This window comes from Cryptococcus neoformans, chromosome 7 (assembly GCF_000149245.1).
Source record: "Cryptococcus neoformans var. grubii H99 chromosome 7, complete sequence".
NCBI classification, from domain to species: domain Eukaryota; kingdom Fungi; phylum Basidiomycota; class Tremellomycetes; order Tremellales; family Cryptococcaceae; genus Cryptococcus; species Cryptococcus neoformans.
Genome location: NC_026751.1, coordinates 1,344,852 through 1,372,659, shown reverse-complemented (window position 1 = coordinate 1,372,659; position 27,808 = coordinate 1,344,852). Strand labels below are relative to the sequence as shown.

At 48.6% G+C, this 27,808-nt stretch overlaps 13 protein-coding genes and 6 non-coding genes; 9 read left to right on the top strand and 10 right to left on the bottom strand.

The window, feature by feature from the left end:
• The window catches only part of CNAG_05975 (ribonuclease Z), a 4,488-nt gene extending 2,873 nt beyond the window's left edge, over nt 1-1,615 (bottom strand). Inside the window, exons 1-4 of the mRNA XM_012195050.1 lie at nt 1,291-1,615; nt 1,137-1,239; nt 221-1,082; nt 1-162 (exon numbers count right to left, since the gene is read on the bottom strand). The exon at nt 1-162 is cut by the window's left edge and continues 507 nt beyond it. Of these exons, the coding sequence (XP_012050440.1) occupies nt 1-162; nt 221-1,082; nt 1,137-1,239; nt 1,291-1,516 (1,353 nt within the window). The 5' untranslated portion in view covers nt 1,517-1,615. The remainder of the gene's footprint in view (nt 163-220; nt 1,083-1,136; nt 1,240-1,290) is intronic.
• Nucleotides 1,616-1,818: 203 nt separating this feature from the next.
• On the top strand, nt 1,819-2,083 carry CNAG_12714. XR_001045889.1 has 1 exon: nt 1,819-2,083. It is a non-coding gene; the product is annotated as a hypothetical RNA (non-coding RNA).
• A 475-nt stretch (nt 2,084-2,558) lies between these two features.
• Nucleotides 2,559-2,657, top strand: CNAG_10089. The gene has a single exon. It is a non-coding gene; the product is annotated as a tRNA-Glu (tRNA).
• Nucleotides 2,658-2,925: 268 nt separating this feature from the next.
• Nucleotides 2,926-3,596, bottom strand: CNAG_12713. The gene is made up of 2 exons (XR_001045888.1): nt 3,370-3,596; nt 2,926-3,317 (listed from the first exon to the last, which is right to left on the bottom strand). It is a non-coding gene; the product is annotated as a hypothetical RNA (non-coding RNA).
• Nucleotides 3,597-3,620: 24 nt separating this feature from the next.
• CNAG_12712 lies at nt 3,621-6,944 on the top strand. XR_001045887.1 has 8 exons: nt 3,621-3,713; nt 3,783-3,954; nt 4,028-4,638; nt 4,698-4,711; nt 4,802-5,000; nt 5,078-5,263; nt 5,333-5,946; nt 5,995-6,944. It is a non-coding gene; the product is annotated as a hypothetical RNA (non-coding RNA).
• On the bottom strand, nt 4,177-4,813 carry CNAG_05974 (hypothetical protein). The gene has a single exon (XM_012195263.1). It carries the CDS (start codon nt 4,594-4,596, stop codon nt 4,210-4,212), a length of 387 nt encoding a protein of 128 aa, XP_012050653.1. The 5' UTR covers nt 4,597-4,813; the 3' UTR covers nt 4,177-4,209.
• On the bottom strand, nt 5,253-8,025 carry CNAG_05973 (serine carboxypeptidase). The gene is made up of 10 exons (XM_012195262.1): nt 7,941-8,025; nt 7,257-7,879; nt 7,114-7,191; nt 6,964-7,054; nt 6,726-6,912; nt 6,417-6,668; nt 6,258-6,336; nt 6,100-6,196; nt 5,972-6,047; nt 5,253-5,896 (listed from the first exon to the last, which is right to left on the bottom strand). The coding sequence occupies exons 2-10, from the start codon at nt 7,637-7,639 to the stop codon at nt 5,577-5,579; spliced, it is 1,563 nt and encodes a 520-aa protein (XP_012050652.1). The 5' UTR covers nt 7,640-7,879; nt 7,941-8,025; the 3' UTR covers nt 5,253-5,576.
• Nucleotides 8,026-8,036: 11 nt separating this feature from the next.
• Nucleotides 8,037-9,697, bottom strand: CNAG_05972 (hypothetical protein). The gene is made up of 3 exons (XM_012195049.1): nt 9,311-9,697; nt 8,369-9,260; nt 8,037-8,316 (listed from the first exon to the last, which is right to left on the bottom strand). The coding sequence occupies exons 1-2, from the start codon at nt 9,666-9,668 to the stop codon at nt 8,371-8,373; spliced, it is 1,248 nt and encodes a 415-aa protein (XP_012050439.1). The 5' UTR covers nt 9,669-9,697; the 3' UTR covers nt 8,037-8,316; nt 8,369-8,370.
• On the top strand, nt 8,189-9,451 carry CNAG_12711. The gene is made up of 2 exons (XR_001045886.1): nt 8,189-9,272; nt 9,322-9,451. It is a non-coding gene; the product is annotated as a hypothetical RNA (non-coding RNA).
• A 169-nt stretch (nt 9,698-9,866) lies between the features above and the next one.
• CNAG_05971 (hypothetical protein) lies at nt 9,867-10,310 on the top strand. XM_012195261.1 has 2 exons: nt 9,867-10,059; nt 10,114-10,310. Exons 1-2 carry the CDS (start codon nt 9,941-9,943, stop codon nt 10,145-10,147), a joined length of 153 nt encoding a protein of 50 aa, XP_012050651.1. The 5' UTR covers nt 9,867-9,940; the 3' UTR covers nt 10,148-10,310.
• A 528-nt stretch (nt 10,311-10,838) lies between these two features.
• CNAG_05970 (STE/STE20/PAKA protein kinase) lies at nt 10,839-15,042 on the bottom strand. XM_012195260.1 has 9 exons: nt 14,825-15,042; nt 13,979-14,776; nt 13,828-13,920; nt 13,398-13,768; nt 12,717-13,339; nt 12,280-12,656; nt 12,066-12,218; nt 11,814-11,998; nt 10,839-11,691 (listed from the first exon to the last, which is right to left on the bottom strand). Exons 1-9 carry the CDS (start codon nt 14,874-14,876, stop codon nt 11,620-11,622), a joined length of 2,724 nt encoding a protein of 907 aa, XP_012050650.1. The 5' UTR covers nt 14,877-15,042; the 3' UTR covers nt 10,839-11,619.
• A 220-nt stretch (nt 15,043-15,262) lies between these two features.
• On the top strand, nt 15,263-17,499 carry CNAG_05969 (O-sialoglycoprotein endopeptidase). XM_012195048.1 has 3 exons: nt 15,263-15,680; nt 15,727-15,881; nt 15,936-17,499. The coding sequence occupies exons 1-3, from the start codon at nt 15,594-15,596 to the stop codon at nt 16,621-16,623; spliced, it is 930 nt and encodes a 309-aa protein (XP_012050438.1). The 5' UTR covers nt 15,263-15,593; the 3' UTR covers nt 16,624-17,499.
• CNAG_05968 (cell division control protein 42) lies at nt 16,634-17,664 on the bottom strand. XM_012195259.1 has 4 exons: nt 17,485-17,664; nt 17,317-17,419; nt 16,884-17,261; nt 16,634-16,827 (listed from the first exon to the last, which is right to left on the bottom strand). The coding sequence occupies exons 1-4, from the start codon at nt 17,529-17,531 to the stop codon at nt 16,765-16,767; spliced, it is 591 nt and encodes a 196-aa protein (XP_012050649.1). The 5' UTR covers nt 17,532-17,664; the 3' UTR covers nt 16,634-16,764.
• A 176-nt stretch (nt 17,665-17,840) lies between these two features.
• CNAG_05967 (hypothetical protein) lies at nt 17,841-19,214 on the top strand. XM_012195258.1 has 2 exons: nt 17,841-18,052; nt 18,120-19,214. Exons 1-2 carry the CDS (start codon nt 18,014-18,016, stop codon nt 19,119-19,121), a joined length of 1,041 nt encoding a protein of 346 aa, XP_012050648.1. The 5' UTR covers nt 17,841-18,013; the 3' UTR covers nt 19,122-19,214.
• A 212-nt stretch (nt 19,215-19,426) lies between these two features.
• CNAG_12710 lies at nt 19,427-20,462 on the bottom strand. The gene is made up of 2 exons (XR_001045885.1): nt 20,425-20,462; nt 19,427-20,349 (listed from the first exon to the last, which is right to left on the bottom strand). It is a non-coding gene; the product is annotated as a hypothetical RNA (non-coding RNA).
• CNAG_05966 (hypothetical protein) lies at nt 19,902-20,571 on the top strand (the record flags this gene model as incomplete). The annotated part of the gene is made up of 3 exons (XM_012195257.1): nt 19,902-20,073; nt 20,327-20,358; nt 20,533-20,571. The coding sequence occupies 3 exons, from the start codon at nt 19,902-19,904 to the stop codon at nt 20,569-20,571; spliced, it is 243 nt and encodes an 80-aa protein (XP_012050647.1).
• Nucleotides 20,572-20,788: 217 nt separating this feature from the next.
• CNAG_05965 (hypothetical protein) lies at nt 20,789-22,969 on the bottom strand. XM_012195256.1 has 3 exons: nt 22,753-22,969; nt 22,327-22,628; nt 20,789-22,248 (listed from the first exon to the last, which is right to left on the bottom strand). The coding sequence occupies exons 1-3, from the start codon at nt 22,823-22,825 to the stop codon at nt 21,052-21,054; spliced, it is 1,572 nt and encodes a 523-aa protein (XP_012050646.1). The 5' UTR covers nt 22,826-22,969; the 3' UTR covers nt 20,789-21,051.
• Nucleotides 22,970-23,110: 141 nt separating this feature from the next.
• On the top strand, nt 23,111-24,749 carry CNAG_05964 (poly(3-hydroxybutyrate) depolymerase). XM_012195255.1 has 4 exons: nt 23,111-23,280; nt 23,337-23,712; nt 23,800-23,969; nt 24,069-24,749. Exons 2-4 carry the CDS (start codon nt 23,460-23,462, stop codon nt 24,687-24,689), a joined length of 1,044 nt encoding a protein of 347 aa, XP_012050645.1. The 5' UTR covers nt 23,111-23,280; nt 23,337-23,459; the 3' UTR covers nt 24,690-24,749.
• Nucleotides 24,672-27,691, bottom strand: CNAG_05963 (hypothetical protein). XM_012195254.1 has 6 exons: nt 27,559-27,691; nt 27,019-27,504; nt 26,518-26,966; nt 26,136-26,467; nt 26,010-26,097; nt 24,672-25,961 (listed from the first exon to the last, which is right to left on the bottom strand). The coding sequence occupies exons 2-6, from the start codon at nt 27,122-27,124 to the stop codon at nt 24,822-24,824; spliced, it is 2,115 nt and encodes a 704-aa protein (XP_012050644.1). The 5' UTR covers nt 27,125-27,504; nt 27,559-27,691; the 3' UTR covers nt 24,672-24,821.
• Nucleotides 27,692-27,808: the final 117 nt, after the last annotated feature.

Here is a 27,808-nt window from a genome sequence, read left to right as displayed (position 1 = left end):
GGAGGGCAAAGTGGATTCAAGGTTGGGGAATGAGGTAGAAGGATGGCGAAGGAATGGTGGGTGGAAGATTGTAGGCTCGATTAAAGAAAGGTGGAGGGTGTTCCATGCGGCAGAGTTGAATACAGTATGATCGGTAGCAGGAGTTGTATTCGCTATCAGATGCTAAAAAAAAACATGATCAGCTTGATATTGCCTCACCATACACTAGATAGACGCCTACTTTTGTCTTTTCTCCAAATGATTGTATCCAAGCTTGGTATCGTTCGTCTCCCCAAACATTTTTTGGCACTCTGTGTACCATCACATCAACCCCTCCTTCACCTTCACTTTCCCCAGTTGGTGTCTCCTTCTGCCATTGATGCAAAGCATCACCATCAAGTAACGTTTCCAGTGTCTTTTCTGTACAATTTACAATGACAAGTGTCCCACCTTTTCCTCCTCCAACCAAACAATCCTCAGGCATCACCACCCTTGTCCCGCCTTTCATATTTGGATCCGGCACTTCAATCGACTCACCTCTTGTCAGCTTCCCTCTCAAAGGACCATTAGGCACACCAAGGGCGTTCGCTTTCGCGACATCGAATTTACCCCGAACATCTGGGGCTTGGCAAATATACACCATTTGTGTCTCAACGTCGGCATCGGAGGGTAAGGGCAGTGGAGCTCGGGGATCAGGACGAGCAGCATTTATGGTGCCATCCGGCGCTAGAAAGACATTACTTGCTCGCGGTCTCTTGGGCGAGCCAACCGGAGAGCTTAATCGAGGAGATGCCGAACGTGAAGTAATAGGAGAAGACGCTCGTTTTGAAAGACGAGCCTGCGCATTGTTCTGAAACATATCCCGGACAACATGGTCGCACCACTTTTGTAGGTCAGAGGGAGACAAGTGATGGGGATTGAATGTGACAGAATAGGGATCGTAGGGAGGATAGACCCTATTGGTCTCAGTGGTTGAAAATGGGTTTAACGTAGGAATGAGGGCAACACCGTGGACGGTTATATTCCTCGACTCATAAAGCTTTACCGGAGTACCAGGAGTAACGTCTCTGGGGTATGGAGTGACGTTAACCGTCAAATTTTCACTGCGAAATAGATTCATCAGTGGCATGCATCAGCTGGACTAACAGAGGACGAACCGAATGACGGATGACCTTAAGGTCGCTAAATACTGAGATATGTCCGGAGGACCAACGACATCTATCTTGGAAAGACCTGCATCCGATGCAGACATCAAAACACCTGCAGATAGGTCAAAAAAGCATCCGCTGCTATATGCACGAATTCACTTACCAGGTAATCCGCCTCTTCCTTTTGACTCACCACTTCCAATAAAAACACCTCCCAGTCTCGAGAAGCCGATTTTCTTCTGTGCAAATGCTCTTTGGGTTCCTTCTCCACATCCAAACAAAAAGCGAACGTTATCGAAAGAGACATATAGACAGAGGTCCGTGTCTTTTGTTGGTGTGGTTACTGCTCGAACAGCCCAATTCGGCTGATAAGCCTCTGTACTGGACATGATCTTTGATGAGTTAGTAAAAAGGCGACGTGCGCCTTGTTTTAGCCGTGAGGGCAGCAGGATGAATAACGATATGTTGTATAGATGTAGTTGTGGAACTGTTCATACACATGCCGAAATCTTGGAAAGAGAGCAGCCTAACAAGAAGTGTATGGTGGGTGGTGGAGGTTGGAAATAATAATGCCACGTCATGAGAACTGTTGTCGGACGCGAACTTACAAACGAAATTTCTTTTCCTGTTTTCCCTTTTCTTCTCCAAGAACTCCTCCTTATAGGTGAGCAAACCTACCCATTCTAATCCTCATTGTTCACCTTGCTGACTATCTCATTACTATAGAGTCGCTTGATTGTCACTACTTCCACGACACTCAGGTGCTCGGAGGCGCTCAGATTAACGCAAGTCTCCCTCTTCTAACCAAGACGGAGGTTCGTTACAGCATTCTTCTTGCCGTTCGGTCGGTGCCTTGCTTATTTTGGATTGGCGGGGAATTGAAGGGTGAACGACACATCTTTCTCACTTTCTCAAATGTTCCATTTGTAATGCATGTATATCTCTTATGTATTATGAATCGTTCTGTCGCTTTCAACGAACGAAGTATCGTCGTCATTATTATTATCCCATAGCAACGTTGATCAAGTTTCGTTTTATCTATAGACCACCGGCAAGAAATATTCGCAATAGATAGAAGAATGCAGAAAACGCCGCACATCCCTCCTAGGAAAGTTATGAGTTATATATACATCCGGCTTACATATATTCTGCATGTTTCAAGAGCATAATTGAAAGCCGGACGGCTTCGATCAGAAAAAGAAAGAACAAATCATGCCTAGCTAATTGGCAGCAGGGACCAGAAAGCATATGAAGAGGAGTACAATGCAGAGTCAAACTTCGAGATGAAGACTTTACGAGTAATAAACAAGCTAACTAATTTCTATCTACCTGCGCAACTTGCTGCTGCATGTTGATTTATATGGTGGGTCGATATGGACAGACAGTTAGGGACGATAGTTATAGCCAATTACTCATATTTGAAGTTAAGTTTCTTCAGTAGTATAACGGTTAGTATAACCGCTTCTCAGTCTTCGAAAATTGTTTGACTTCTGTTCGCGGTAGACCAGGGTTCAACTCCCTGCTGGAGAATACTTTTTATTGTCAATTTTTTACTGTCAATTTTTGCTATCAATTTTTGCTGTCAATTTTTGCTGTCAATTTTTGCTGTTTCGCTTTTTCTTTCGTTCTCTTTTGATAGTTTTTTTGATAAGTCGATTGCCATATCATACTCCCTGAACACTTCACCACTCGACTTGACGACCAAAAACCATCCATTTTAAATGAATGGGAAGGGGCCCTTCAAAGTTGACTGTGAGAGCCAAGATCTTGCTCCCGAATTCCATAATTGCATTTTTATTTTTTTTCCCTGTCCGATTTTCGGCGACCACGATGATGATAGTTCAATTGCCCGGTACAGCACTTCGTACAACTTCTTATAGCTGCTTGCATCCTCTGACCGGAGTACATGAAAGACTATTCATCCCACATGCACAGTTTTTAGAGACCGAATGAGCTTGCTTAGTGCAGGGATTGACATTGATGGGGACGAAAAGGTCGATGATGGTGGATGGTACAAATAGTTCTTGAAGAATGTCTACTGAGCAAAGATCCCGGCACCCACAAAGATAAGGCCGACCAAGCTCTAGAGGTTATGCTTCCAGGAGATGGACGTAGCTCCAAGTATGCGTTCCGTGCAATCGGGCGTCCAGGAGTGCTAACCCCCATTTCTTCTGAGTGACCCCCGTCTCACTTTGAGACGCTTCAGTACCCTCTTCAATCCCGAAGCTGTTGATAGGCTCACTTCTAACCAAGATGTCACCTTTTATCCTCATTTATCCGTGCGAGGGTATAGGTTTGACGCCGCTGACCGGACCCTGAGGTATCTTCAAACTACGTTACCTTACTCAGAGGTTGTAGAATTGTTTCAGCGAACCAACAGTATGGTAGAAGTGCGCCAGCCAACAAACTTCTTCAATGACGCAAGGGATACAAGGACTATTTGTATTTTAATGACCATTTTTTCAAAACAGGTGGAGAAGTTTAGAATTGAAACGGACAATGAGTTTTTTGGTATTTTTAGAACTTTACATCCTGCAGGCGGTGAAGACATAGGACTTAGAAGATTAGAAGATTATATACTAATGAGTGAGTTTACCCCTGAAACTCTTAATATACAGTGTTTATTCTCCTTGCTAATTCTGATGGGCACTTTAGAGATTGTTTAGATATTAGAATTTGGGAGCGAAGCTTTTCCCCACCAAAGATTATACCCCTTAGGAAGGAAGTCCTTGATTCGATGCAACCGGTTGCATCTATCCACATCCCTTCCAGCCAATCTCCCAGGGCTGTGGAAAGCTTCATGGTCGTAACTATCCCAATTTATAGAGTGTGTGGTTTCAATACTCTTCTGAACTGCATATATAATGTTAATGTTATATACTCATTGCTGATATCAATAGCATATCGCTTTCTCATGACGGACATGTACCACATGCTCTTCTGTATTCAGTTCGACATGTAAACAGTATTGTTTCCGAATTCATCGATAATTCTAATCAGACTTTTGCTTATTCATTTTAAATTCACTATTTATGTTTTTTATTATTCTGTTTTTTCGAGAAGCTAATTACTCAAACCGAAACTATGATACTTCCTTCTCGCGAATGGCTGCTCCCCAATCTCCGGTACGTAAGGCTTCGTACCAAGACTGACTGCCTTCCGACTTCAGGTTCCAAAGAGTCTCGGCATCAACAGGTAGCACTTTCGGGATGTTGGTGAAGTGCTTCCTGCCTCGCTGGTACCAGTGATTCCACTCAAGAGTCTTGATAAGGTCGAGGAAGGGGGGATAGCTCGATTCGAGCTCAGGGTCTTCCAGAAGGGACGAGCGCAAGACATCGTACCTAGATTCCTGGGTTTCCTCCTCATACACCATTCCCTTAGTCAGATAAACCTCAGGATCCTCATCATCCCCATCTTCGCCATTACTACCGGTCACCTCGAAGTTGACCGTACTATCCCACCGATCCATTGGGGCATGGAAAACAGGTTTCGAACGGACAGCCTTTTGATGGTAGGCAGCATACGCTATCCACAGGGCAACCCGTACCTAATTCAAATGGTCATTCGCAGAAAAAGCAACTCAAGTAAGTCATGGGTACCTTCTCATTGAGGAGGGGGATATCCCTAGCCATATATGCAGTGGCTGGGTCCAGCTCCTGGTGACCTGCGTATAGCTCCGAGAAGAGCACGAACTCATCAGCGCCTTCTGGGTTCCTATGGAGGCCGTGGCCCACCTCCTGGGACGTGTAAAGCTTGACCAGGGGTAGGATCCCCCCACTACAGAGGGCCTTGTGAAGCATTCGCCACTCCCTGCAATGGGCCATCGGCATGTCAACGAAATGATCGTTGACATACTTCTGGAACTATGACACCGTAAGTTCAGCGATCATCCCTAATCAAATGCCAAGGTATGACTGACATAGGAGCTCCTTTCGCGGACCGGGTTTTAGAGGGATCGGCATGCAGGAAGATATGATTGATCTTAAAACAACTTGTTTGCATTGCGGAATCGAATGCATACCATTCCTTTCTACGCCGTTCCCTTCTTGACCTCCCATTCCTCCAGCCACGCGCTTACAAACATTTTCTCCCACTCGTGCACAGCCTGGATACGAGCTGGTTCAGCTTCGTGTTGCGTGAGCCCATTCTTTTTTGTTTCATGCGTGCGGTAGGAGATTCAGTTAATGAATAAGGTTGTTATCCAGGTTAATAGTTAGGAAACATGACATGGAATGAGTTATTTGACAGTGATTGTGGAAAGCCAAGCGTATATGAAAATTGAGAGGATAAAAAGAATTTGAGAAAGGAACCGTCAGCCAACTATTTCCACCAAGTACGGGAAATGGAAGCGGGGACATACCTCGTCATAATGATGAACGCCATCTAACCCAATCTCAATAATCAGCAGATGCCACGCCCTTCACCACAGCGAAGTAGCATAAGACCCTATTACTTACCATATATAATCCATCCCGGCTTATTCATATCCATTCCCCCTTTCTTCCCTCTCGTTCCATTCCTCTGCGGCGTCATCGGTCTCCAGGGATCCCTATCCCCATCAACAAACGCCAATCTATCCGCCTCGATCAAATAATCTCCTCTCCTGTTTACCTCCTCCACATCCGGCTCGGAGGGGATAGAGAAGTGTTCGCCGGGAGGAAAAGCAAGAGAGCAGATGTCGGAGGTGTAGGCTAGTGTGAGACGGGATGAAACTATTCGTGGAGAAGGCGAAGGAGGTGCGGGCATAAAGTAGCCCCACTGGGTACAGACTAATGAAAGAAGATGAATGTGAATAAAGTTTTGTGGGAGGCCATGGAAGGTGAGAGATAGGAGGGAAGGCGTACCTTGGAATAACCATAGTCTCCAGGTCTGGCTGAGATCGGTCACTCTAAACTTTTCCGGGTCTTTCGTGCTAAAGCACTTGATCATCGTTAGTCGGCAATTGAAGATGGATGAAAAAGATGAGACATACATTCTCAATGTCGGAATCAGGTTCACCAGGGGTCCGAGGGCATTTCGAAACTACGTTCTCTTTGATGTATTTAGCATAGTTCAAGACGGAGGCTGGTCTACAAGTGAAGGGACGTTACTCTTTGATGGGACCGCAACAGAAGGATGACTTGGACGTACACTCTGACCAAGCCAATCTTAGTTCCAGCCCCACCAGCAGTAAGCGCATCACAAAAGTTGTAAAACTCCGTTGAGCCGACTATATTGCATCGATCGACAAATCCGTATGCCAGTTCATGCCAACAACAATAAGGAAGATAAGAGGCTGAGGAGACATACCAGCAGGATCCCAGTTTTTTTCCTGCCAGTATCCCAGAGGGCTGCTAATCACATCCGCGAAATCATCATCCTCCAATGCTCCCAATCCAAAAAGTCCCTTCAGCAACTGTGGGAAACCCGTCGCTCGAGGGTGATCGAGCATGTTGTCAATGAAGATGATGGCCCGTTGAAGGGTGGATATACACGCCGGTGGGCCGTATTCCTGAATCGGGTCATAGTATTGGGGAAAATCGATCTGAGCATGTGTGACAGCTTGGAAAAGAGTCAACCAGTGATAGAAGAGAAAAGGAATGAAAGTGCAAAACTAACCACTAGAAGCGATTGCTCCCCATACTAGATTTGGGTATTGAACTCTCATATGCGCCGCACGTGCACCAGCGTACGAACCCCCGTAGTATATCCATGGGGTATTGTTCGGGTGAAAAGCGGTTTCTTCGAGCTCGAATGGGAGGATGTTATTAGAGAGAGAGGAGGGGAGTTTGAAATTTTCAATAAACTTCCATAGGCGTTAGAAAATGCAAAAAGTAAGGCGACAGGAGGAACATACATAGGCTGAATCTTCAAGGGCTTCAGCGTTGTTGAGGAAACGGAGATCGTCCGTGGAGAAGGATGAGACGGGGACTGATTCGCCATAATAACTAATGTTGTCATTCAGTGAGCCTTATTGAGTAACGGATGTAGAGGATAATAGTCTCACCGATGCTCAAGAACTATGGAAAGACCTCCCGTGGCGTTACTCAAGATATCGAGAATACCCTTCTCTAGGAATGGCAACCTAACAGGTACCGTGAGAAGCCGCGATCAGCTATTGGATGTTCAATGAGAAGGGGAGATAATTACCGATATTCTCCACTTATCTCACCCCCGTCAAGAAGGTATACCGGACCTCCCGGTGTGTACGAGCTTGCGTCAACCCAATATCGTTGACAGAACGTCCCGTTCACAGAATCATCAAAGTGGCTGATAAACTGAGGGAAACAATAGGGTTCAAAAATAGACGAGGATGATTTGATGGTTTGGAACGGCCGCTGATGCTGGTATTCGACGCTGCTTTCAGAAGTTGAAGCTTCTCGAGCGGCTTGTTCCCGAAGTAAAGCCTTCCATAGACCTATCTGTGGACGACCATTCAGGAGGAGTTGACGATGAAGTTGTGGATCGAGGGTTGGTTTGGCAAGAGTAGACAGGATTAGGAGGGACGGCAGGAGGAGAGTAAGGTAGTACATGACGGGTTATGCCGGTACGGCCAGTGGTACAGTTGGATCAAGTTAGGAGCGAATAGAGAGCGAACTAAGACGGCAGTCGTATTCTATATACAGTACGTATGTGTTGGGCAATCTTGCACACATCGGATTATTACGTAACACATTTTATTCATCTCACATCGGGCAAGTCCGAATGGCTTCGTCGATGAGTACCGGTACCTTGAGGGTCAACTCTTTGACCCATCATATCAGGAAGGGCATGCTGAGGAGCTTGCTGTCAGGAAAGCAGAGGAAGAGGAGGCTAGGAGGAACAACGGCGTACTGTTCGAGTCGGACGCAGCGGGACGGAGTCAAATGTACTCCGCGCCCCATCAGGCACCTTCTAGATCTATGTACAGCTGTAGCTGTTTATGTATGGTTGCGTTGTAAATACGAATTCATCGTGAAATACAGTTGTTTGCTCTGTACGAGATTGCCCTGCGTCCGAGAATCACGTGAGCACGAGTAAAAGAAGATTACCCGCTTTAAGTATCCATAGTTCATTTAATCCATCATGATTCGCCACCAACCCTGATATAACGACTTGAGACTCGGCTGTTTCAACTGTTACAACAAACTTTACCGATTACCAAAAGAACCCGAGACTATTAAAAGTGACAGTTTGCTATATACAACACGTACCAAAACAGTTTTCTCTTCTGTATACTCACATCAGCTATACGACACCAATATCAGTGATAAAGCACTCACAACTATACCTCTGTATCAAGTCCACGCCAAACAACTTCCATCACAACCCATACCTTCACCCCCGTCAGCACAGCGTGCTTGATCCCCCTGGTTATAGTCGAGATAATTTGAAGAAAAAGCAAAAGGATGTGAAGCGGGATGTTAGGAGCTGGTGTGGGTTTAGGAGGTTTTGATCGGTGCTGAGACCGTTTGATAAAGAAGGAAAGGAATAACGGTAACCATCCCGTACTGGTGCTCGAGGTGGCGCTTGGGACCAACCTCGCAACTGACACATTTCCTTCGCTGTCTGCTTCTAATCTTGCTTCCATGTTTTTCGTCCATGTCATTCGCTTCTCAGATCCTTTCGACGGCGATCCTGGTGCTTGCAAACAGCTGATTGAAGATGAATCTTTTTTATCTTTCGGATTCAATAATGGGGGTGGATCGGAGGGGGACAAGAAGTCGGCGAGGGAGGAGAGGGCGAAGGAGACGTCCGAAGGGATAGGAATGGGCGGGTGGAAGGATGCTTCGCTTTCGGTATCGCTTTCGCTTGACAAACCAAGGCCGATGTCTGGTGGAAGACATAACACAGCACCATGTATCTGTTCTTCTTTTGCTTTTCGCTTCGACTTGAAATCGGTGGCTAACCGCGCTCGCTTTATCACCCCTCTTTGGCAGCGCACCATCCTATCGCCAGTAATATCCTCTTTATCTCCCATGAAACTGTATGTAGATCCCAGGGGAGGTCGATGTCTCGGTAGAGTGTATTTATTTGCCATTTTCGATTTATTTGAGATGGAGAATGACGATTGTTGAAGGCGAGAGGGAAGCAAAAGTGGACGCATGCCTTTGGCAATAGACCATTCAGGAGACGAAGGAATGTCGACGAGAGTCAGATCGGTATCGGTAGTATCTGGAATGTCGAGTAAGCGCTTCATCCAAGGAGATCCTAGTCATGCTTACCGAGACTCCAGCGATGGCAACCTGAATGCCGCAATTTCTCGTGTTTGTCTTGATATAGAATTCCGCTCGTTTTGGTCTCGAGATTATCTGCGCCCAGACTGTTTCCTCGTGTTTGCCCCTCCCATGTATTTCCCTCTCCAGTGCATGTTATTTGTCCTTCTAAAAGCACATTTGCGTCCTCTGTTGGCTGACTGGGAGATGTTACCGAAAGCTGCATCTTGTACGGCGGGGGCGGAGAGTATATTGTCGTCTCTTCCACCGAGTGATCTACGAGGTTTCTTGGCGAGCGAAGGGGCAGCTCGGGGACCGAACCATCCACCGTTTTGGATAAGGTACCGGTAGTATGTATAACAGACATATTATGAATGCGATGAAGAATGTGTTCAGATGAGGAGCAATCAGAATATATAACGAAAGCGGGAGCATGTTTTTCCCAGACTGGTGTTTGTACAGAAAAAAATCAGGGAAATGCTGAAAACAGTCGCGTGACAAGACCGGAGCCAAACACTAAACTTACGTATCCGTCACGTTAGCATGACTTGACGCTTGTCGGTCAGTGAAGTACGTGCAAGTCTACCGATTTCGTTATTCGTTCTTCCGTCGTGTTCTTCAATTTTAACATTCGACGACATGGCGGACCAGGTAATTGAAGAGTACATGCAGACTCGCGAGCTCAGTGAAGAGGAGCTCTGGATGGCGTGGGGCAAGTTTGGCAAACTTCCAGCAGATATTCTGTATGATCTCGATGAGTACGTCATCATTCAATTTGACTTTCACAGTGACTATAGCTGATGTTCTCATAGCTACAGCACCCCTACTCACTACCGCAGCATGTGAGTTACCTATGATCTTATGATATATGGCCAAAGGAGCAAGATATGGAGGAGATACATAAGCCTTTTACTTTTATGTAAACAGAAAGGGGTGAAACGAAGAAAGAAGTAGTATGAGCCCTACTGGCTAACGGCGGAGCATGTATTATTATCTTGTTGAGGATTTCCCTACAATAATGTGTTTTGGTCTTGAATACGCGACGACTTGACTAGCTTTCGGATTGTGGCAGAGCTCGTCTCTCAATCTCGTACGAATGTCCTTCGTTCCCCATAACGTTTGTTCTATACTGACCAATACAAACGAATCGATCAATCACCGCCGCTCATTTTCTGACGCATCTATCGTTCACTTACTTTAGAAAGCAAAGCGATATCAGATGTAATGTACTATTGAACAGGAAGATGTCGTGCAGCTGCTCGCCTGGGCTGGCATGTAGTCCATTGCAAACTGGTCAATCGCATCTGGATATTTTCTCCTTACTCAAGTAATTGCGAGAACTGAAACATCTCCTCACATCTGCTTCACGTTCAAACTTCCTATATAGGGTATGGAAATAAAAGGCCCAACCAAAGTAAAGAGGTGATAGCGGAGGAGGACTGAGAACAATTTGTGGGGATGAAAAGATCTAGTCGGGGAAAGAATCATACAGATGTATACTCGTTTATTCTTTTCCCCCACCAGCGATTTAAACTGTATTTGAGCACAGATATCGCATTTCCCGATAAGTCTAAAGTTTATATATATATTCACACAAATCTCTTCCCTCGTATTCCCTTTTTCTCTTCCACATCCTGATCTAGAAACAATCTCTACCCATCGGTATCGGACTTTGTTCCCCTCCACATCTCTTCCTCTACACCTCGGAAGAAGAAAAGAAAAAAGAAGAGAGAGAAAAAGAAACAAAGTAGAAAAGGAAAAAAAGGAAAAAAAAAAAAAAAAAAAACAAGAGGTTGGGTAGGAATCCGAAATCCAAAATGAAAAAAAATGAAAAAAAATTCTACAGGGAAATCCAAGAATGAGCATAAGAAAAAAAAAAAAAGTCTGCTGTAAAAGGCATGGATTTACAAAGAGACACAAATGAAAAAGTATTGAAGCGCCAAAAGATATTGGGGGGGATATGGTGTCTTTTTTTTTTTGTGTTGCTGCGTTCGCGCAAAGTACGTAATGCACTGCCTCGAGCGTTAATCTTCTTTTTGGTGTGAGGCTTTGAGGCTTGGAATGGCTGGCAAAGTGAATGGTTGTTGAAAGTATATACACAGTTGAAGGTCGTCCTTTCCTTTCCTTTTCTTTTTTTTTTTCCCGGATGTGGTCGATAAAATTGAATTATACAAGGGCCCTTTTTGATGATGCAAAGGAAAAAGCGAGAGCAAATGCAGTAGCGGATGAAAGAAAAAAAAAAAATTGACAAAGGGATATACGATGATTATGACGATATGAGGGATTATGTCAAAACCACGTTTTCGTTCCTACCCAATCTAGCTCTTGCGAGATGATCGGATCATAGGGGCTAATGATATCAACGGAGCGGTATGCTTGAAGAACTCATGCTAAAAAAAAAAAAAAAAAAAAAAAAAAAAAAAAAAGTCATTTTCTCCATCAGCTTTTTATTCTTGTACTCTTTGCGACGCCTCTTTTTTTTCTGTAAACAAGAGGTCATCATTTTACGCACCTTTAATATAGCTGCCGCCGTCGGTCTCTTGGCCGGATCAACCTGAAGCGTAACCTTGAAGTAATCCCTAAACACATTTGAAAGCTTGTCCCAATCCTTGATCTTGGGTGTACCGTTTGTCGCGATGAGGTATAACGCCCTCACAGGGTTTTCGGTCAGGTATGGGGGTTCGCCTTCGAGCATTTCTATAGGGATTGGTTTGGGCGACATGAGCCAACAAGGTCAAAATGACAATTGGGTAAAAAGACGTACCGATCGCCAAAATACCCAAACTCCAAATATCAACATTTGGTCCATACTCTTTTCTCAACACCACCTCTGGCGCCATCCAATACGGTGTGCCCACCATGGTCGTCCTTTTCGCCGTCGCCGGGTCGGCAATACGCGCGCAGAAACCAAAGTCGGCTATTTCTCAATGGTTAGCGGGGGGGCAGATAAAGAGGTGGCCAAAGAAGTGGGGACGTACTAAGCTTGACATCACCGTTCAGCGATAACAAGATATTATCACTCTTGATATCGCGATGTATAACCCCTTTACTATGCAAATGTCTCAAGCCCTCGCAAACCTCTCTGCTGACACTCGCAATCTGCGCTTCACTCATACAATGCGCCGTCACGACATCTGTCAAGCTGCCTCCTTCCATATACTCCATCACCACCCACAAATCGCCTTGCCAGAGGTAAGAGTCTTTAAAGTTTACAATGTTTGGGTGGGCGGATTCGCGCATGACGAGGATTTCGTTGATGATGAGATCTTGTTTCGGCTGTTTTTCGAGGTTCATCTGTTTGATAGCGACGGGGAGAGTCTGACGATCTATCGCAGTGTACACACCGCCTGACGCCCTGTGTTTTTTTTTTGTCAGCCATCTTATTTTCCTGCAAAAGACGCTTTATTTGACGCACCCTTGACCAATCTTTCTGAAATTCTTGTACACCAAATTCGGATCTCCGGGTGTACATATCATCCTCAACTGCCTTATCACCTCTTCATTTTCCTTCTTTTCCTTTTCCCTTCTACGAGGAGTCGCCCCTTGTTGCTGTTGTCTCGTTGTTTGGTTTCGGGATAATCCGCCAGCGGAAGAACCTTCTTTTGAGGAATCTTTTGGTTCTCTCGATGGATCGCCGCGTTCACGGGATTTATGCCCAGACTGACTTTGCGATTTCGTCAATCCCATACCCATGCCCATCGCCATGCCCTTTGACCCCCCCGCACCCTGCGCTATACCCACACTCGATCCCGGCGACCTCGTCGTATTCGCCCGATCCAACAACTTGGTCTTTGTACCAGACACCGGCGCACGCTGGGAATACGATCTATCGAGATGTGCAGGCGCGTGCGCAGGCGCGTGTGCGGACGGCGGCGGCGGCGGCAGTGCACCGGGATGAGATGAGAGGTGTTGGGGCGAATGCGTGGGTGCGGGAGAGTAAGCTTGTGTTGTTGTCCTTGGAGCTGGGGGAGGGCCTGCAAGAGGGGCCGGGGTGGTGAGTTCGGCTGGCCGGTGCGACGCTGGCGCATGTCGTTCCGACTGTATCCCTGTCAGTATCCAAAGCCAAACCAAAAAAAAAAAAAAAAGAAAAACACACAAGCATTCGGTTGAGGGACGGCTTGGTAGGTGGAGCAGGTGCCATCCTCGGACTGGTGAAATCGCCAACGACCTGTCCTCCCGCTGGTCCCAGCGCCTCATTACTCGTCTCCCTACTCATCTCCCTACTGGCCATCACTCCTGCTCCCGGCGTTGTCGGCTGCGACGACGCAGCGGACGGTGGTGCCGGAAGCGCAGGCGGTTGAGCATTCTTCATCTTTGCCCATATTTCCTCTTCTTCATCTTCTCCTTCATCTTGATGTTTCAGGTACTGCACGACTGCCATGACGCCGTTCGGGTTTCGTTCTTGTTCGTCTTGGGTGATACCGTTGTCGTCGAGGACTTGTTGCCATTTGGGGGGCATACCGGTGTCTTTTGCGTGCAGTCGTGCGTCAGGAAAACACAACAATAGAGAAAATGACGGGACGCACATTTTCCGGTTTGGAAATCAAATCCGACATGGGTGACATGCACCGGATCATACGGTTTCGAAATCACTGGCGGTTTATCCTTTCCTAGTAAATCTACAATCTCTATTTCAGCATTACTTCCCCGGGAGAGACGTGGGACTTGAGGACGTACCGGAAACAAACCCAAACATGCTCTTTTTATCCTTGCTGCTCCTCCCGGTCCCACTCCTACTTCTCCCTCCCATCGCGGCCGCCGATCCGGGTTCATGCGGCAACTCTTTTTCTCTCGGTTCGACGACACCCATCGGTACGCCGACCCCCACCGGCCCCGACATTTTGACGTCCTCCATCCCCTTTTCTATCGCCGCGGTCGCGCTGGGGAAATACGGGTTTGAAGGAGCAGCGGCAGGAGCAGGGGCAGAGAATGACTGATGGTTCAGCGCTGGAGGGGAGAATACGCTGGGGGAAGGCAAGATGGGCGGCAGCTGGGACGACGGCGAGCGGGCAGACGCAGAGGATGCATCCCAACCCGGCATGTTGTCGGAGAGATCGAGCGGGAGTGTGCCTGCACGGTTAGGTCGAGGCGGTGGGACGCCGTTCGTCGCCAGCGGCGGGGTTATCGACGGGTTGCCGGTCGAGTACCTCGCATTCACGTTGGGGGATCCCTTGTAGCTCTGTCCGCGGGAACTGGATGCGGACGTGAATGCCGAGTCGCGGGAGGGAGTCATGGCGCCTGTAGGCAGCCTGTAAGCGCTGGGTGCGTGGGAGGGCGCGGCGCCGTTGGATGCTGCTGGGATGCGGGGGCTGGCGTTGGCGGACGATGTGGAGGTGGAGGAAGGGACCATGCCGAGTGAAAGGTCGGTGTTGGGGGGATAGTGGGAGGAGTTGCGGGAGGGGCGGTGGTACTCGACGGTGCGCGAGCCGGCGGGGGGGTCGGCGGCAGCAGGGGTGAGGGGTGTGGCGCCGTTGTCTGATGGCAAGAGTCAGTTTCGCGGCGGGACACGGGGGCCGTACTCACAGGCGTGGGGGTGGCGGATGTGGTACTTGGGGGAGGTGGTGTGTCCGGTCATGGCGGGGGCAGGGCAAAGGAATGTGATGGATGGGAAGGGGGTTGCGGTGCAGGGGCGTGTGCGGGGGGAGCGGGGGGCGGGGGGAGTGGCGGTCTACGCTGTATCGGTGTTCTGCTGCCGGCTGCTCCTCTGGAGTGCGGGCTGGGACACGCGGGGGGGGGGGGGGAGTGCAGAGGGGCAGAGGATGGGAAGAATGGTGCGGCTCGAAAAGACGGCGGCTGAGCGCCCCCCTTGTTCGCTTCTTCGCGTTGTTATTTGCTCCCGCCACGCACACCACTCGCCCGGACTGCAGCTGAACTCCGCCGCCCCCTCTAGCAAAAGTCGACGGGCCCCCCAGCTGCAGCGCCGACATGAGACATGCATCTCTCGCTGCCAAAGCCCCGCCCCGTCCCCCCCCGCATCCCCCTGCTACACCCCAAACCCCTCGTCGTGCTCGCCTTTGAATCCTCTGCCGACGACTCCTCTGCCTCTATCGTCTCCTGCCCCGCCCCCTCCCTCGGCACCTCCCTCGGCACAAACCACCGCCTCCTCGCCCTCTCCACCCTCGCCCAGCACCCCCTCAACAGCATCTACGGCGGCATCCACCCCCTCCACGCCCAGATATCCCACGCCACCAACATCCCCCGCGCCCTCACCCTCTGTCTCCAGCATGCAAAACACGCACATGGCTTGGCATGGGACGACATTGATGCCGTCGCCTATACCAGGGGGCCCGGCATGAAGGGTTGTCTCGGCGTGGGCCAGGATGCCGCGCGGGCACTGGCAGCGGGTCTGGGAAAGCGCTTGGTAGGGGTGCATCATATGGTGTGTCTCTCTTCACTCCCCCCACGTTTACACTCACGCTTCATAGCAAGCCCACGCCCTCACACCCCTCCTCACCGCCCCCGCCGCCCCCAAATTCCCGTTCCTCATCCTCCTCCTCTCCGGCGGACATACCCAACTCGTCTTGGCGGAAGGGTTATTCAAATTCAAAATCCTGCTCGATACGCTTGATTCCAAAATCGGGCAAGTCTTTTCTCTCCCATCAAGCCGACCTCGCTGACCGCTTGACTACCCCAGCGACGTATTCGAAAAATCCGCCCGCCTCCTCTCCCTCCCCACCTCTCTCCCGCCCTCCCCGCCCCAAGCCCCCGGTGCAATCCTCGAACACTACGCCGCCCTCCCGCCTCTCCCCCCGTACGACACCCACCCCCTCCCTGCCTCCCAACTCATCCCCATCCCACTCACCACCCTCCGTGCCAAACACACCTTGGCCTGGTCGTTTGCCGGCATGCTAGCTTCCCTCCAGCGAGCCGTCCACGCGCGCCAGCCCACATGGGCCGAGCCCGACAGACGCGCATTCTCAAACCTCTTTCAAACCGCACTCACCACCCACCTCCTCACCAAACTCTCTCAGCGTATCGCCCTCTTACCGCCCGAAACGAGACACCAGCTCGGAGGCATGGTCGTCTCTGGTGGCGTCGCTTCCAACGCTTACATCCGCTCCCAACTCGAGCAGCTTGTAAAGGACGAAAATGGGCTCTTTCCCGCGGGCGCGAGAAACCTCTACTACCCACCGCGCCATCTATGCACAGACAACGCAGCGATGATTGCGCATACAGCGCTCATCAGGCTCCAGGCAGGGTTGAAATCAGATCCCGATGATCTGCAATTAAGAGCAAAGTGGTCGTTGGAGGATATGTATGATGATGTACCAGAGGAAGCGTACTTGTTCAAGGGCGCGAGGGAGACTGGCATGGGGCTGTAGCAGGCGGGATGCAATGTATACAATGTCGTTGCATTTCATGATAAAACTTTTCGCACCGGTCGTTACGTATAGAAAAAAGACACCCCAAAGCATTAAAAGTCCAAGAGAGAAAAATAAGAGAAAAAATCTAATATATGTGTACTAGAGGATCAAGCACTTTTTGGTCTTTTTCACGACTGGCGGTTCAAGAGCCGCTACGATTGCCTAAACCACAAAAGTCAGTTTTTCGTATTCCATGTCTATATTCCACGCCCACTCACCTCATCAAACACATTCTTCAACCCCTTTTGCGTCAACGCCGAACACTCTACATACTTTCTCCCCCCCAATTCTCTCGCCAACCTCTCCCCTTGCTCTTGCGTTATCAACCCCGCCGCCCTGCCCCCCCTCTGACTCGCCATCATCCTCTCCACCTGCTTTGGATCATCCCTCAAATCGACCTGCGTCCCCACTATCAGGCAAGGCGCCCCAGGGCAGTGGTGTGAGATTTCGTGAAACCATTTTTCACGGACATTCTCGAACGAAGCGGGGGACGCGATGGAGAAGCAGATGAGGAAGACGTCTGTCTGCGGGTAAGATAGCGGGCGAAGGCGGTCATAGTCTTCTTGGCCAGCGGTGTCGAATAGCCCGAGCGTATACTGTTTTGCGGCGTCAACTCCATTTTTAATGTCAGTGCAAAAGAAGATTGCGTACAGGGCTATCGCCAATCATAACAGTCACCGCATAGTTATCAAACACCGTAGGCACATATTCCGATGGAAACTTGTTTGTCGTATACGATATCAACAGACATGTCCTAATCCCATATGATTAGTTATTTAGCCCAAAAGAAGAAAAAACAGTGGGGCGAACGGGACGTACTTTCCAACAGCGCCGTCACCCACGACGACACATTTGATAGTCTGCATTATCTCTTAAAGTTGCGGGGGGGGAATGGTGCGCGGGGTGGGAAAAGGGAAAAGGGAAAACAAGATGGAACCGGCTTGAGAGCGAGCAAAAATAAATACTGTTTTTTTTTTTTGTTGTGTTTGTTGATTTCTCGGGGAAATATGTATCGTCGTCGGGAGGGGGGAGCTTGTTTCAGAATTTCCTAAATAGCCATTTACAACTTTATTTTTTTATGGAAACGCTAATCCATTTAGAAATTGTAGGATAATCGGTGTTATAATAAGGCGGCGATGAGCGCTGTATAACGTAATTTAAGATGAGAATCCAGCCGGCGGTCTGATCTGATTAATCCTTGCACTCGCTACTCGTCATATTATTAACCCCCCTACTCGAACGGAGACATCGGGAAACGACACCACAAAACCCCCCTGCGCCCGAAAGCATGCCCCATCGCTCTTTGGCCTCATACTAGTCTCCCGAGCACATCTTTCAAGCTTGAATCATGGTGTACGCTCCTCAAAGACGCCATGCTATGGCATCCGTAAGCAAAAATACCCAACTCGCAACTATCCCCCCCAACTCACTCACAACATCCAATAATACCACAGCTCACATCCATCGCCCAAATTCTCGCCTACCTCCAATACCTCCACTCCCCCTCTCTCCTCATCCTCATCGCCCGTCTCCTCACACACATCCAAATCCAAGTCATCTCCCTCATCCCACCCTCCCGTTCCCTCCAAAACCTCGCCCTCATGCTTACCCTCATCAACATCGTCGCTGGGATCCTCCACTGGCTCGATAGCGGGCCCGGCGGCGGCGGTGGCGGCGGTGGAGGGATGGTCCTCGATTTTGTCGGTACGAGGCCGTTTGGGCTCGCATGGGTTTGGGTTTTGGACGTGGTCATTTGGGGAATCCATCTCTTGGCCTTGGTACTTTCGTATATCAACTCGACAGGAGGGACACATGATTATAAGAAATCAGCCAAATTTCCTTATCCCGATATCCTCCTCCCACCCCCGCCTTCTCCGACTTCTTCCCAGCCTACTCAAACGACATTACCATTCCCTTTTTCCTTTTCATTCCCATTCCCGTGGTCTTCCACATCATCCAAGTACGGAGTGATATTCCAAGAAGACGACGGCGATGATAATGATGATGATGGTGAACAAGAAGGGGACGACTTGGAATCAGGACAACACAAAGATGGACGACGCCAATGGGGTACATCCACCCCTACCTCCATCTCCGACACCTTCCCCCTCCCCCCACCCCCCTCACCCCCGTCACCCCACTGGACAAACCCACCTACAATCTTCTACCTCTCCCTCTCCCATCTATGGACCGTCATTCGGTATTTACCCGCACCAAGCCCGGCGAGGGTGGTGGAAGGTGGGACACCCGCTGTCACACCCGCTGTCACACCCGCCGTTACGCCAAGAAGCGAGCGGAGGGGGTTGGCTGGGATGAATGCGTTGGGCGGGGTGGCCGCGGTGAGTGGGATAGGCAGATTAGGCGCGGAAAGTCAAAGCGAAAGAACAAGGGAAAGGGAAGGAGCAGAAGGAGAAGGACGGATACCGGGGAGTTATTGGGTTAATAGAGATTGGTAAAACCCCACTTTGCCTTATTCTGTGAAGAATGGATCCTCAAATGGATGTCTTTTTCTTCGTTTGGTACGGATATGTATTTATTTTTTATCAAAAGTCTCGCTTCATGGCAAAAGGGGGAAAAAAGATGGGGAACGGCGCTTTGGAATCTCGAACCCCTCGAGTCTCAAAAAACTGCTTCACACTGTCAGAACCATTGTCCCCTCTCATTCTGTTTGCATCTCCCTCTCTCCACATTCAATGTTTTTGAACGATAAATAAAGATAAAATGTGCAACCTTTAGGTACTTGTGCAACTTTACGAGTGTCCTAGATCAGTTAGTTTCTGCATGCTTCTTTCAGTAAAAATGGCAAAGCAACCTGCAATCCTTTGTTTGTTATCGGTTTCAGCTCTGGTTCGTACTCTTTACCGATGACAGAGAGCACAGTAGGGCTTCACACGATAAAAGGTACCAAACAAGATAAAATGTATATGCCCACTAAAAGTATTAAAAGTGCTGAGAGGACGACGAGACGGAGAAGGAGAAGTAGTTTCGGGGTGCAGAGGAGAGAAAGGGGGGAGGAAGAAGGCGAAAGGAAGCGTAAGAGGACCGTGCGCGGAGACGCTAGGGAGGAGAGAGGTCCGAGCGGAGGGAAGGAAGGAGGTGAAAGGAAGCATAAGAGGACCGTGCGAGAAGGCGCTAGGAAGGAGAGCCGATGATGGTAATAGTGAAAGTGTCAGAAAGATGAGTCAGCTCATAGAGCTTGGAAAGATATAAAAGGCGTAGCCCTTTGAGTAGGCAAAATGCATAACCCCAAGCAGCTTGGTCTTTTCAAACTCTCGAGCTCAGCAGTGCCAACAACTGAATCTAGTGCTCCAAGTACACTTGTAGACAAACGACCGAGGACACGAAACTCAAGTAGAGTCATGTTTTTCGGCCTCTACGAGGACAGTGACACCCCTACAATTTGGAAGGGTAAGTTGGAGTAGATGTCCACTTTCACTTGATCAGTCCCCATACTACCCATGACGTTACTGAAGGCTTTGTTAAAACCATTACAGGTATAGCCAATGAGGGTTCCAAATCCTCATTGTCATAAACTCATTCCTATCCCTATATCTACCACTGAGACGATTCCTACAAGACTCGGTGGCTCGCCAATTCAGATCAAGGATTCGCAAGAATTCCTGGGAGGCGTATGACGCATGGATGGAGCTGATCAACACAGCGCTCAATCTGTTTGTCGGAGTCCTGACGGCTGTAAGTACATTGAATTTTACGCCAATGCAGGGATTGAGCTGAGTATTATTTAATAGTGGGACATACGGAATCGAGATGTATAGATTTCGGTGAGGATAAAAGGGTATGAGATCAGTAATGGATGCAATCTAAGATTAATTTTAAGACCCCCTTTTTCTTTACTCACCCCGTCAGATGCAAGGCGAAGCTCGAGTTATCAGTTTGTTTACGTAAACATCTGGAAGGGACGGGAACGTACATGGATCGGGACCACATCTCTTATAGCGAATAAGCATATCAAACATCAAAAGTGTTCTTTGTTCTTTTGTTCTTTGTGTGGGGGTTTGTCACCCGACATCCGCATGTCCGAGTCCCTATCCGTCACCCGTCGATCATTCCCTCCTCCCTGTTTTACCGGATGCTTGATGCTTGCCTGCCTTTCGGGAGAGTTTTGCGCATTGTTCGCGGTGCTTTGCATTGGTTATTTAAATGACATCCGTCCGGAAGAGCATAGATAAAACTGGGACTAGTCACTCGCTGAAAAAATCTATTCCGACTCTAACCTCATGTGAATGTATCCTTCATACCTACAAATTAATTCCTCTTATTTATTCTATATCCTCTATTTCTTTATGTACAATAAACCAGTTTTCCTTCCCTGCTTACCGGCGCTTTCTGTATACAATCCCCTGTCTCCCCTGCCCTCTGTTAGTATTATGCCCAGACATAAACGCCCCCTTTCTCACTCGGTACCATTAACCCCACCTCCGCTTTGCCTCCCTCGGGGATCCGATGTATCGCCCCATCCGCACAAACTAGTCTCGCCCTCTCACTCCCTTCCTCATTGGTTCTGTCGGTTTGGCTAATGGCGGTAGGCTCCCATGAAAAGGCTGTACAGCGGTATAATTCGACTACCGGTTCTCCTTGGCCTTTTACCCCTGCTTCCCAACCTTCCTCCTCTTCTCCTTCCCCCGATATGCTGCCCTTCTTTTCCATCGCGTAGAGCGGATACGTCAAATCTATATGCGCCCCGTTATGGTACGCTTTCCCCAGCACTTCGTGCGCCCTTTTTGCCCATCGTTGGCCTTGATCAGCTCGATCTGGTCGTTCGCATTGATCATTTCGAGAAGAGGTGGAGGAAACGGAAAGGACATATGGATCACGTAAAGGCCGGAGGACAATGATGTAAATGTACTCATTCTTATTTTCTCTTGGTCCCTCTCCATCTCCGTCTCCATCTCCGTTTCCGTCTCCATCTTGTTGGCTTTGTTCGGAGAAGGAAGATGGACGGAGGGAAGTAAGTGGAGAAATGACGAAAGCCGGCTCAAACCGACTGACCGTAGCGGTAGACGTAAAATACGCAAATGGACCTTGTAGCTCTATCCCGCTTTCCCCCTTCCCATCCTCGTCAGCAAGTGAGCGATGTTCCGTAAACGGCTTCACCCAGCTTCCCACCCTTGGATCCCACTGTTTCACTCCCAGCTTCACTCTTCTTTCTCCTTCGACTCTAGCGCTTGAACCAAAAAGCCTGGCCCTCGCATCGAAGAAAATGCCCATACTCTCTTGCGCCGCGATCCGAAACCGCTCGTTTCCCGGATGCACCTCCCGAAGTTTCTCAGAAGATTCGAGAATCGCAGCATGGAGGGAAGTTGAGAGGACTACATGGGTCGGGATCGGTTTGATGTTTCGAGATGTTTCAGAGGGCACGTCGAGTGGCTGAGACAGGGCCGGTAAAAGAGTGGTGAGTGTGATTGGTAACGGAAGCGGAAACGACGATCTTTTCAAAAATGAAACGAGAGGCAAGATCTGAGCGGTCACTTCCGGTGAAGGTCGGTAAGGGAGGGAAGACAGGATAGATGTATCTGGCAAAGGGTCGCCAGGGGGGAAGAGGGAGTAATAAAGCGCGTTGGCCTGGGTAGATTATGGAAATAAGCGATATGTCAGCTTCAATTTGGCTTACATATGGCATTATAGTGGTACAAAACTCACGGTCCCGAAAGGTAACACAATAAGCTCCCAACGTCCCCATCCTTGATCTTCGTTCTCTGCTTGTTGATCAATAGCGACACCTTCAATCAACTCGTGCGCCGTTCCATCACCGCCTACTACGATCACTACATTCGGCTCGTCCCTCTCTCCACCTACTACGGGTCCACCTCCTTTTTCAAGCTCACGGCGCGAATCCAAGATCGACCGCCCTATCTCTCCAGCATGAAGCGGCGCAGTTGTGGGGTACACTCTGTAAGACTGTTGAAAGTGGTTGAGGATGGGGATGATATGTTCATCCAGGACTGATAGGAATGGCCAAATATCATGGTGCATGGTAAGCGATGCAGCAGGTGGATAGCAGGTGGAAAGGGAGAGTAAATAAAGAAAAGGATTCAATACGCATTTCAAGATGGAAGCCAGACTTACAAGCTGGACCTTTTCCCTGCCCCGCGGCTGGGTTGACAATGATATGTAATGGCTGCCTCTGATTCCCTGACATCCTTAAACCTTGAAGAGACCTACTGGAGGCTGATATGAAAGAATGGAAAAGCGATACAAGCGGTGTGAAGGTGTTTTGTGGCAATGTAGACGAGTCTTGCGGTGGATTCGGGGATGAATCGAGCACGTCAGAAATCGATGTCAACAGGCCATCCCCGCCGGTCATTATCCCCGAGGGGAGGCTGATTAGCGGGATCAAAATGTACATTAGAAACATCAGAAACAGGATTCGGCTTTTCGTTAGTCTTTTGAGCGCCAAAAGCACTACGCTGTGTGCCGGATGAGACAAAGTTGCTGTACGAACATAGTACTTCATTGTTATTATGGTGCCATATTTCTTTATTCAAACACTTTGGCAACTACGTTACAAACGATAGAAATGGAACTTCCGTCCTACAGCTCGCTCATAGTCTCGGAGATGAGCGAATGCAACCGGTTAAGTCCGACGGTCTAGTGGTGAGAAAATGAACTTCCTTTCGTTCGTTATCGCTTGTTCTGAATTTCACTTTTAGGCTTCTATTACAGCTCGACATGGCGTGCTTTCAATGGGTACATTCCATGTTTCCCCACATGCGTTCTTTTGCGACGCCTCTTCACTATTCTATTAGAACAATAGCCAAGAAGAGCAATCTACCATGCTAGCTCTCGGAGTGCTGGCCGTCCATATCCTCGGTGCATTCGCAGCGCCTTCCAAGCGCTTCTTCGATACGTCTTTCCGCCATGATCAGGTCAACATTGGCGTGTCTTCTGAGCCTACCACCGTTAACAAACCTCTGACCGGCAACATCGTCTATGAACTACTTGAGACCGAACGAACATTCTTGCTGAACGTACCCGAGAACTATGTTCATGGGGAGGCCCACCCCCTTGTGTTCAGCTTTCACGGGGGTAAGTCCTTATTCTCAATTATTGCACTATTGGAGCGGGGAACTATACACGATTATGGAATCGGGCTGATGATATGTCTATTTACAGCTGGCGGTTACAGTGAGAAACAACAGCGTATCACGGAGCTCTCAGATCCCAGCCTTAAGATTGCGGGCAAGCCTTTCTTGACCGTCTATGCCCAAGGTGTGAACAATACAGATTGGAATATGACTCATATATGGAAAGGAGCACCATACGAAAACACCACAGTCGACGATGTGAGTCCTGAGTATCGCCCTCCCCACTTACCTTCTCCATCTCGATATCAATAAGCTATTTACATGGAAACATTTTTAAAGCTAACGGATACTTGACAGATCGCTTACGTCTACGATATCCTCCATACAATATCTTCCTCATACACAATCGACAAATCTCGTCTCTACGCATGCGGTAAATCCAACGGCGGGGGTTTCACTGCCCTCCTCGCCTGTCGACCCGATACATCCGCTCTTTTCGCAGCTTTCGCCCCCGTCTCTCCAGCCCTGTATCAAGGAACCTTCTCCTTTCACGGCTGTCAGACCGAGAGAGGGGTCAACATTTTCCACAGCCACGGTGTTGAAGATACCGATACTCAGTATCACGGTCGAACGCCTGAGGGCGGTAGTTTCGGGCCAGAGCCGGATGTAAGGCAGTGGAGGAGGGAATGGGCGGAGAGAAATGGGTGTAAAGGTCGTTGGCCTGGGCAGTGGGCGGAGCCAACCGTGGAAGAGATATATCCTGGTGTTTGGGAAGAGGTTTGGGATTGTCCAAAGGGTGAAGTGAGGGCGTTGAGTATTGAGAAGCTGGGGCATGCCTGGCCTTCGACGGCAGGTTGGGATCTGGCGGGGTTCCCCAACCAGACTGCCAACTTCAACTTTACGAATCCTCACCTTGTTGACTTCTTTTCGGAACATCAATTGGTCGAATTTACAGGAAGTCTGGAAATACTACTCTAGTAGAATAAAGTAACTAAAATTATGACACGTGTACATGTTATTGGTGGGAATCACCCGAGAATAAGTTTACAAATATAATCTAATCTGTGTATCTTACAACAAGTCAATCTTCTTCTCCCCAAGCTCCCCATTTCATAATCTCTTCTTGATCTGCCTCCCCAGCATCAAATTCGTCCCCGCCTTTGGCCGCCCATTCGGATCTCGTATGCCTAACCAATCAACCACACTCTTCTGTTCCGAACCCTTTTGCTTCCCCAGCGCCCCCGTGCTTAACATATCTTTCCCCTTTCCCTTATCGCCGATCTTGCTCACATCCTTAAATTGTTCCTTCTCCTTCATGCGTAATGGCACCCGTTTCGGCTCAACCATCATGCACCCCGGTGAACTCTGCCCATCGTGATTTACTTCTGGCACTAGTTGATGATCTGGCTCACTGTCGGCGCAAAATGTTGCTCGTTGAAGGGGGGAATCGGGTATGGCGATGGCAGATGTAGTTGGTAACCTGGCGCGAGAAGATATAGATCGTTTGGAAGTGGCAAAGGGGTTAATTTTGTTCTGTCGTGGCTGGGGAACAGGCACTGGTTCGTCATTGCCCTCAGACTCTTCAGCATCCGAAGCAAATAAGTCACCTCCTTTCCTATCTCTCTTTTGCGGCCGACTCTCCTTCCCTCCCTCCTTTTCCTTCGCTTTTTCTTTTTCCATTTCTTGCTCCTTCACGGCCCCTCCATTTCCCAAACCTGAGCTATGGCTCATAGGGAAATACTTGCTTTTATTAGCCTTCCTCCGTTTTAGTCCTTCATCCAGATCAAACGATATCGTCCTTGCCGTTGGATGCTGCCTCTCCAACTCTTTTCCTGATCGGGGCCGTTTCGGACTTATTGGCAGGCCCACTACGTGGCGTAAAGAGTCGTCATGGAAGGAGGGCATATCGATTAGAAGAGAGGACTCATCAGCGGATGTCGCCGGGATCAGCTGGGCTCGCGAAGTGCGCGAACGGGCATAGGGAAGGGTAGGATCAAGGTTGAGAGGAGGCATTTCCTGAATACTTGGATCGTCATCGTCACCCAGGATTTCGCCGTACATGATGTCACGTTGGGGGCTAGCCGACTTGTTCAGTTGTTGATAATCGAAGACCTGGGGGGATAAAGATCGGTCAGAGATTTTGTGTGATCGTCGGCGAGCGTTGGTAGATGATTTGAGGTCTGCTTGGAGACGAGCATTCTCGGTTTCCAATCTTTGGACTTTTGCTTTGAGCTCTTTACGAGAGTCGGCCTGAATATGCGATTAATTGCCTAGTTTTGCGACAACAATAAAGCTTACTTTAGATTGATACATTTTGAGCATCTTTGTACGCTCACGTAGAGTAGCTTGCAAATCTTCCTTTTCCTTCGCTTCTCTTCTCAATTGGCTACACATGTTAGCGTAGTCCGGGAACATCATTCTTACCTTTCAAGGATCAAGATTTTCTTCTCATTTTCCTTCGCCCTCTCATCCATTTCTTTCTTCCCCGCTCTTCTAGCTACCTTTTCCTTCTCAAGCTCCCTCTGTATCACCTCCAACTCATCCATGATTCTTTTAATCTTCTTATCAGCCTTGGCTTGCTCAGCCTCTTTCGCTTTTCGTATCTCATTCGGGATGATGGCTTTCATTTCTGCGTTTGTCTCTTTGAGGGTGGATTCCAGCTGAAAGATTCTGCCTTGAAGCGCGTGAATGACGGGGTGGTCCTCGAGAGCCGAACGAAGCTTGTTAACCGCTACAATCAGACCACCAACATATGTCTAGACCATACTCAGCTTCACTTCATATTTGCGAAAGAGGGACTGTATACCTTGATGCCACTGGCCGCTTTCGCAGAAAGCTCTAAATCCTTTACCAACCCTTCAGTCCTCTTGATCGTTCCTTCCATTTCCTCCTCCCTACTCTCTGCTCCTAATCCAACTACATCCTCCGTTAACTGTTTTGCTCTTTTAGCAAGACCCAATGCCTCTTCTTCCCTCCGTTTCGCCTGTCGGTCAATGTCTCTTCTCAATGGGGACGATGCCGGCTGAACACTACTTGACCGCCCATCAAACGTAATATATAATCGGTGTATGATGGGATTACCAGTTTCGGGGTCGGCAAAACATTCTGCTCGACAAGAAGGGCATTCGACTGGGGCGTCTGAGAGCGTAGGAGAACCATGTCTACCTGGTACTCCTGCTTCACGAGCGGCGATGAGGTAAGCTTGTGATTGAGTTTTGAACCATTCTAACAGACATGGCTCATGAAACACATGACCTATGATATATTAGTCACATTAAGTCTTATTATGGTGCCAAAGGCTACTTACCGCATTCACAAGTGGCGATAGGAATGATGTCGTCGAGGTCATCGCGTTTGTTGAAGAGCGAATCGATACAGATGGCACACGACGCGTCTTCGAGTCGCTTTCCCATACTGCTTGAATATGTAGCTATCGAGCCTTGTCTAAGCTTTGATCATAAGGTATTATAAAGCCAGTCCAGTCGCTATGCGATAAGTGTAATCAGAGAAAATGAAAACGAAAGAATAGTGGTCACAAAATGTCGAGGTTTCATCAAAGAAGAGTCGCGAAGTAATCGCCCAAAGTAACTTGGGCGAAACGCGTTATTTTAGGTATCCTAGCCTAATAAAACAGTGCCGCTTTGGGCTTTTTAAGGCTTGGTTTGGCGGTTGTTTTATTTACTTCGTGCAATTCTTGGTCGCCGTTCGTTTCTCACCATCATATTGGTGTACCCTGCAGAGTTCTTTTTGCGATGTCACTTATATACCTCTGCCTATTCAACGTCTTTTCTACCTTAAGCTTGAGATTAGTGAAAGAGCCCGACAATGGTTTTACGGACAGTCGTACAGTTTCAACCGCTCCAATACGCGCCTCCGCCGGTCATCAGTAATGACATAGTCTGTGCCCCAACTTATCAATCAGCGGTCGCGAACGGAGACGATGTTACCCTTATTAATGATGAAATGTCAGTGGTTTCAAGGAATTTGGTTAATACCCCATGTCCGCCCGCAGATCTGATGGTAAGTTCCTTTATAGTAATTTTCGTCGGGCAATTTCGCTGATAACAAATGAATCGTAATAGATCATCGAAAGGACC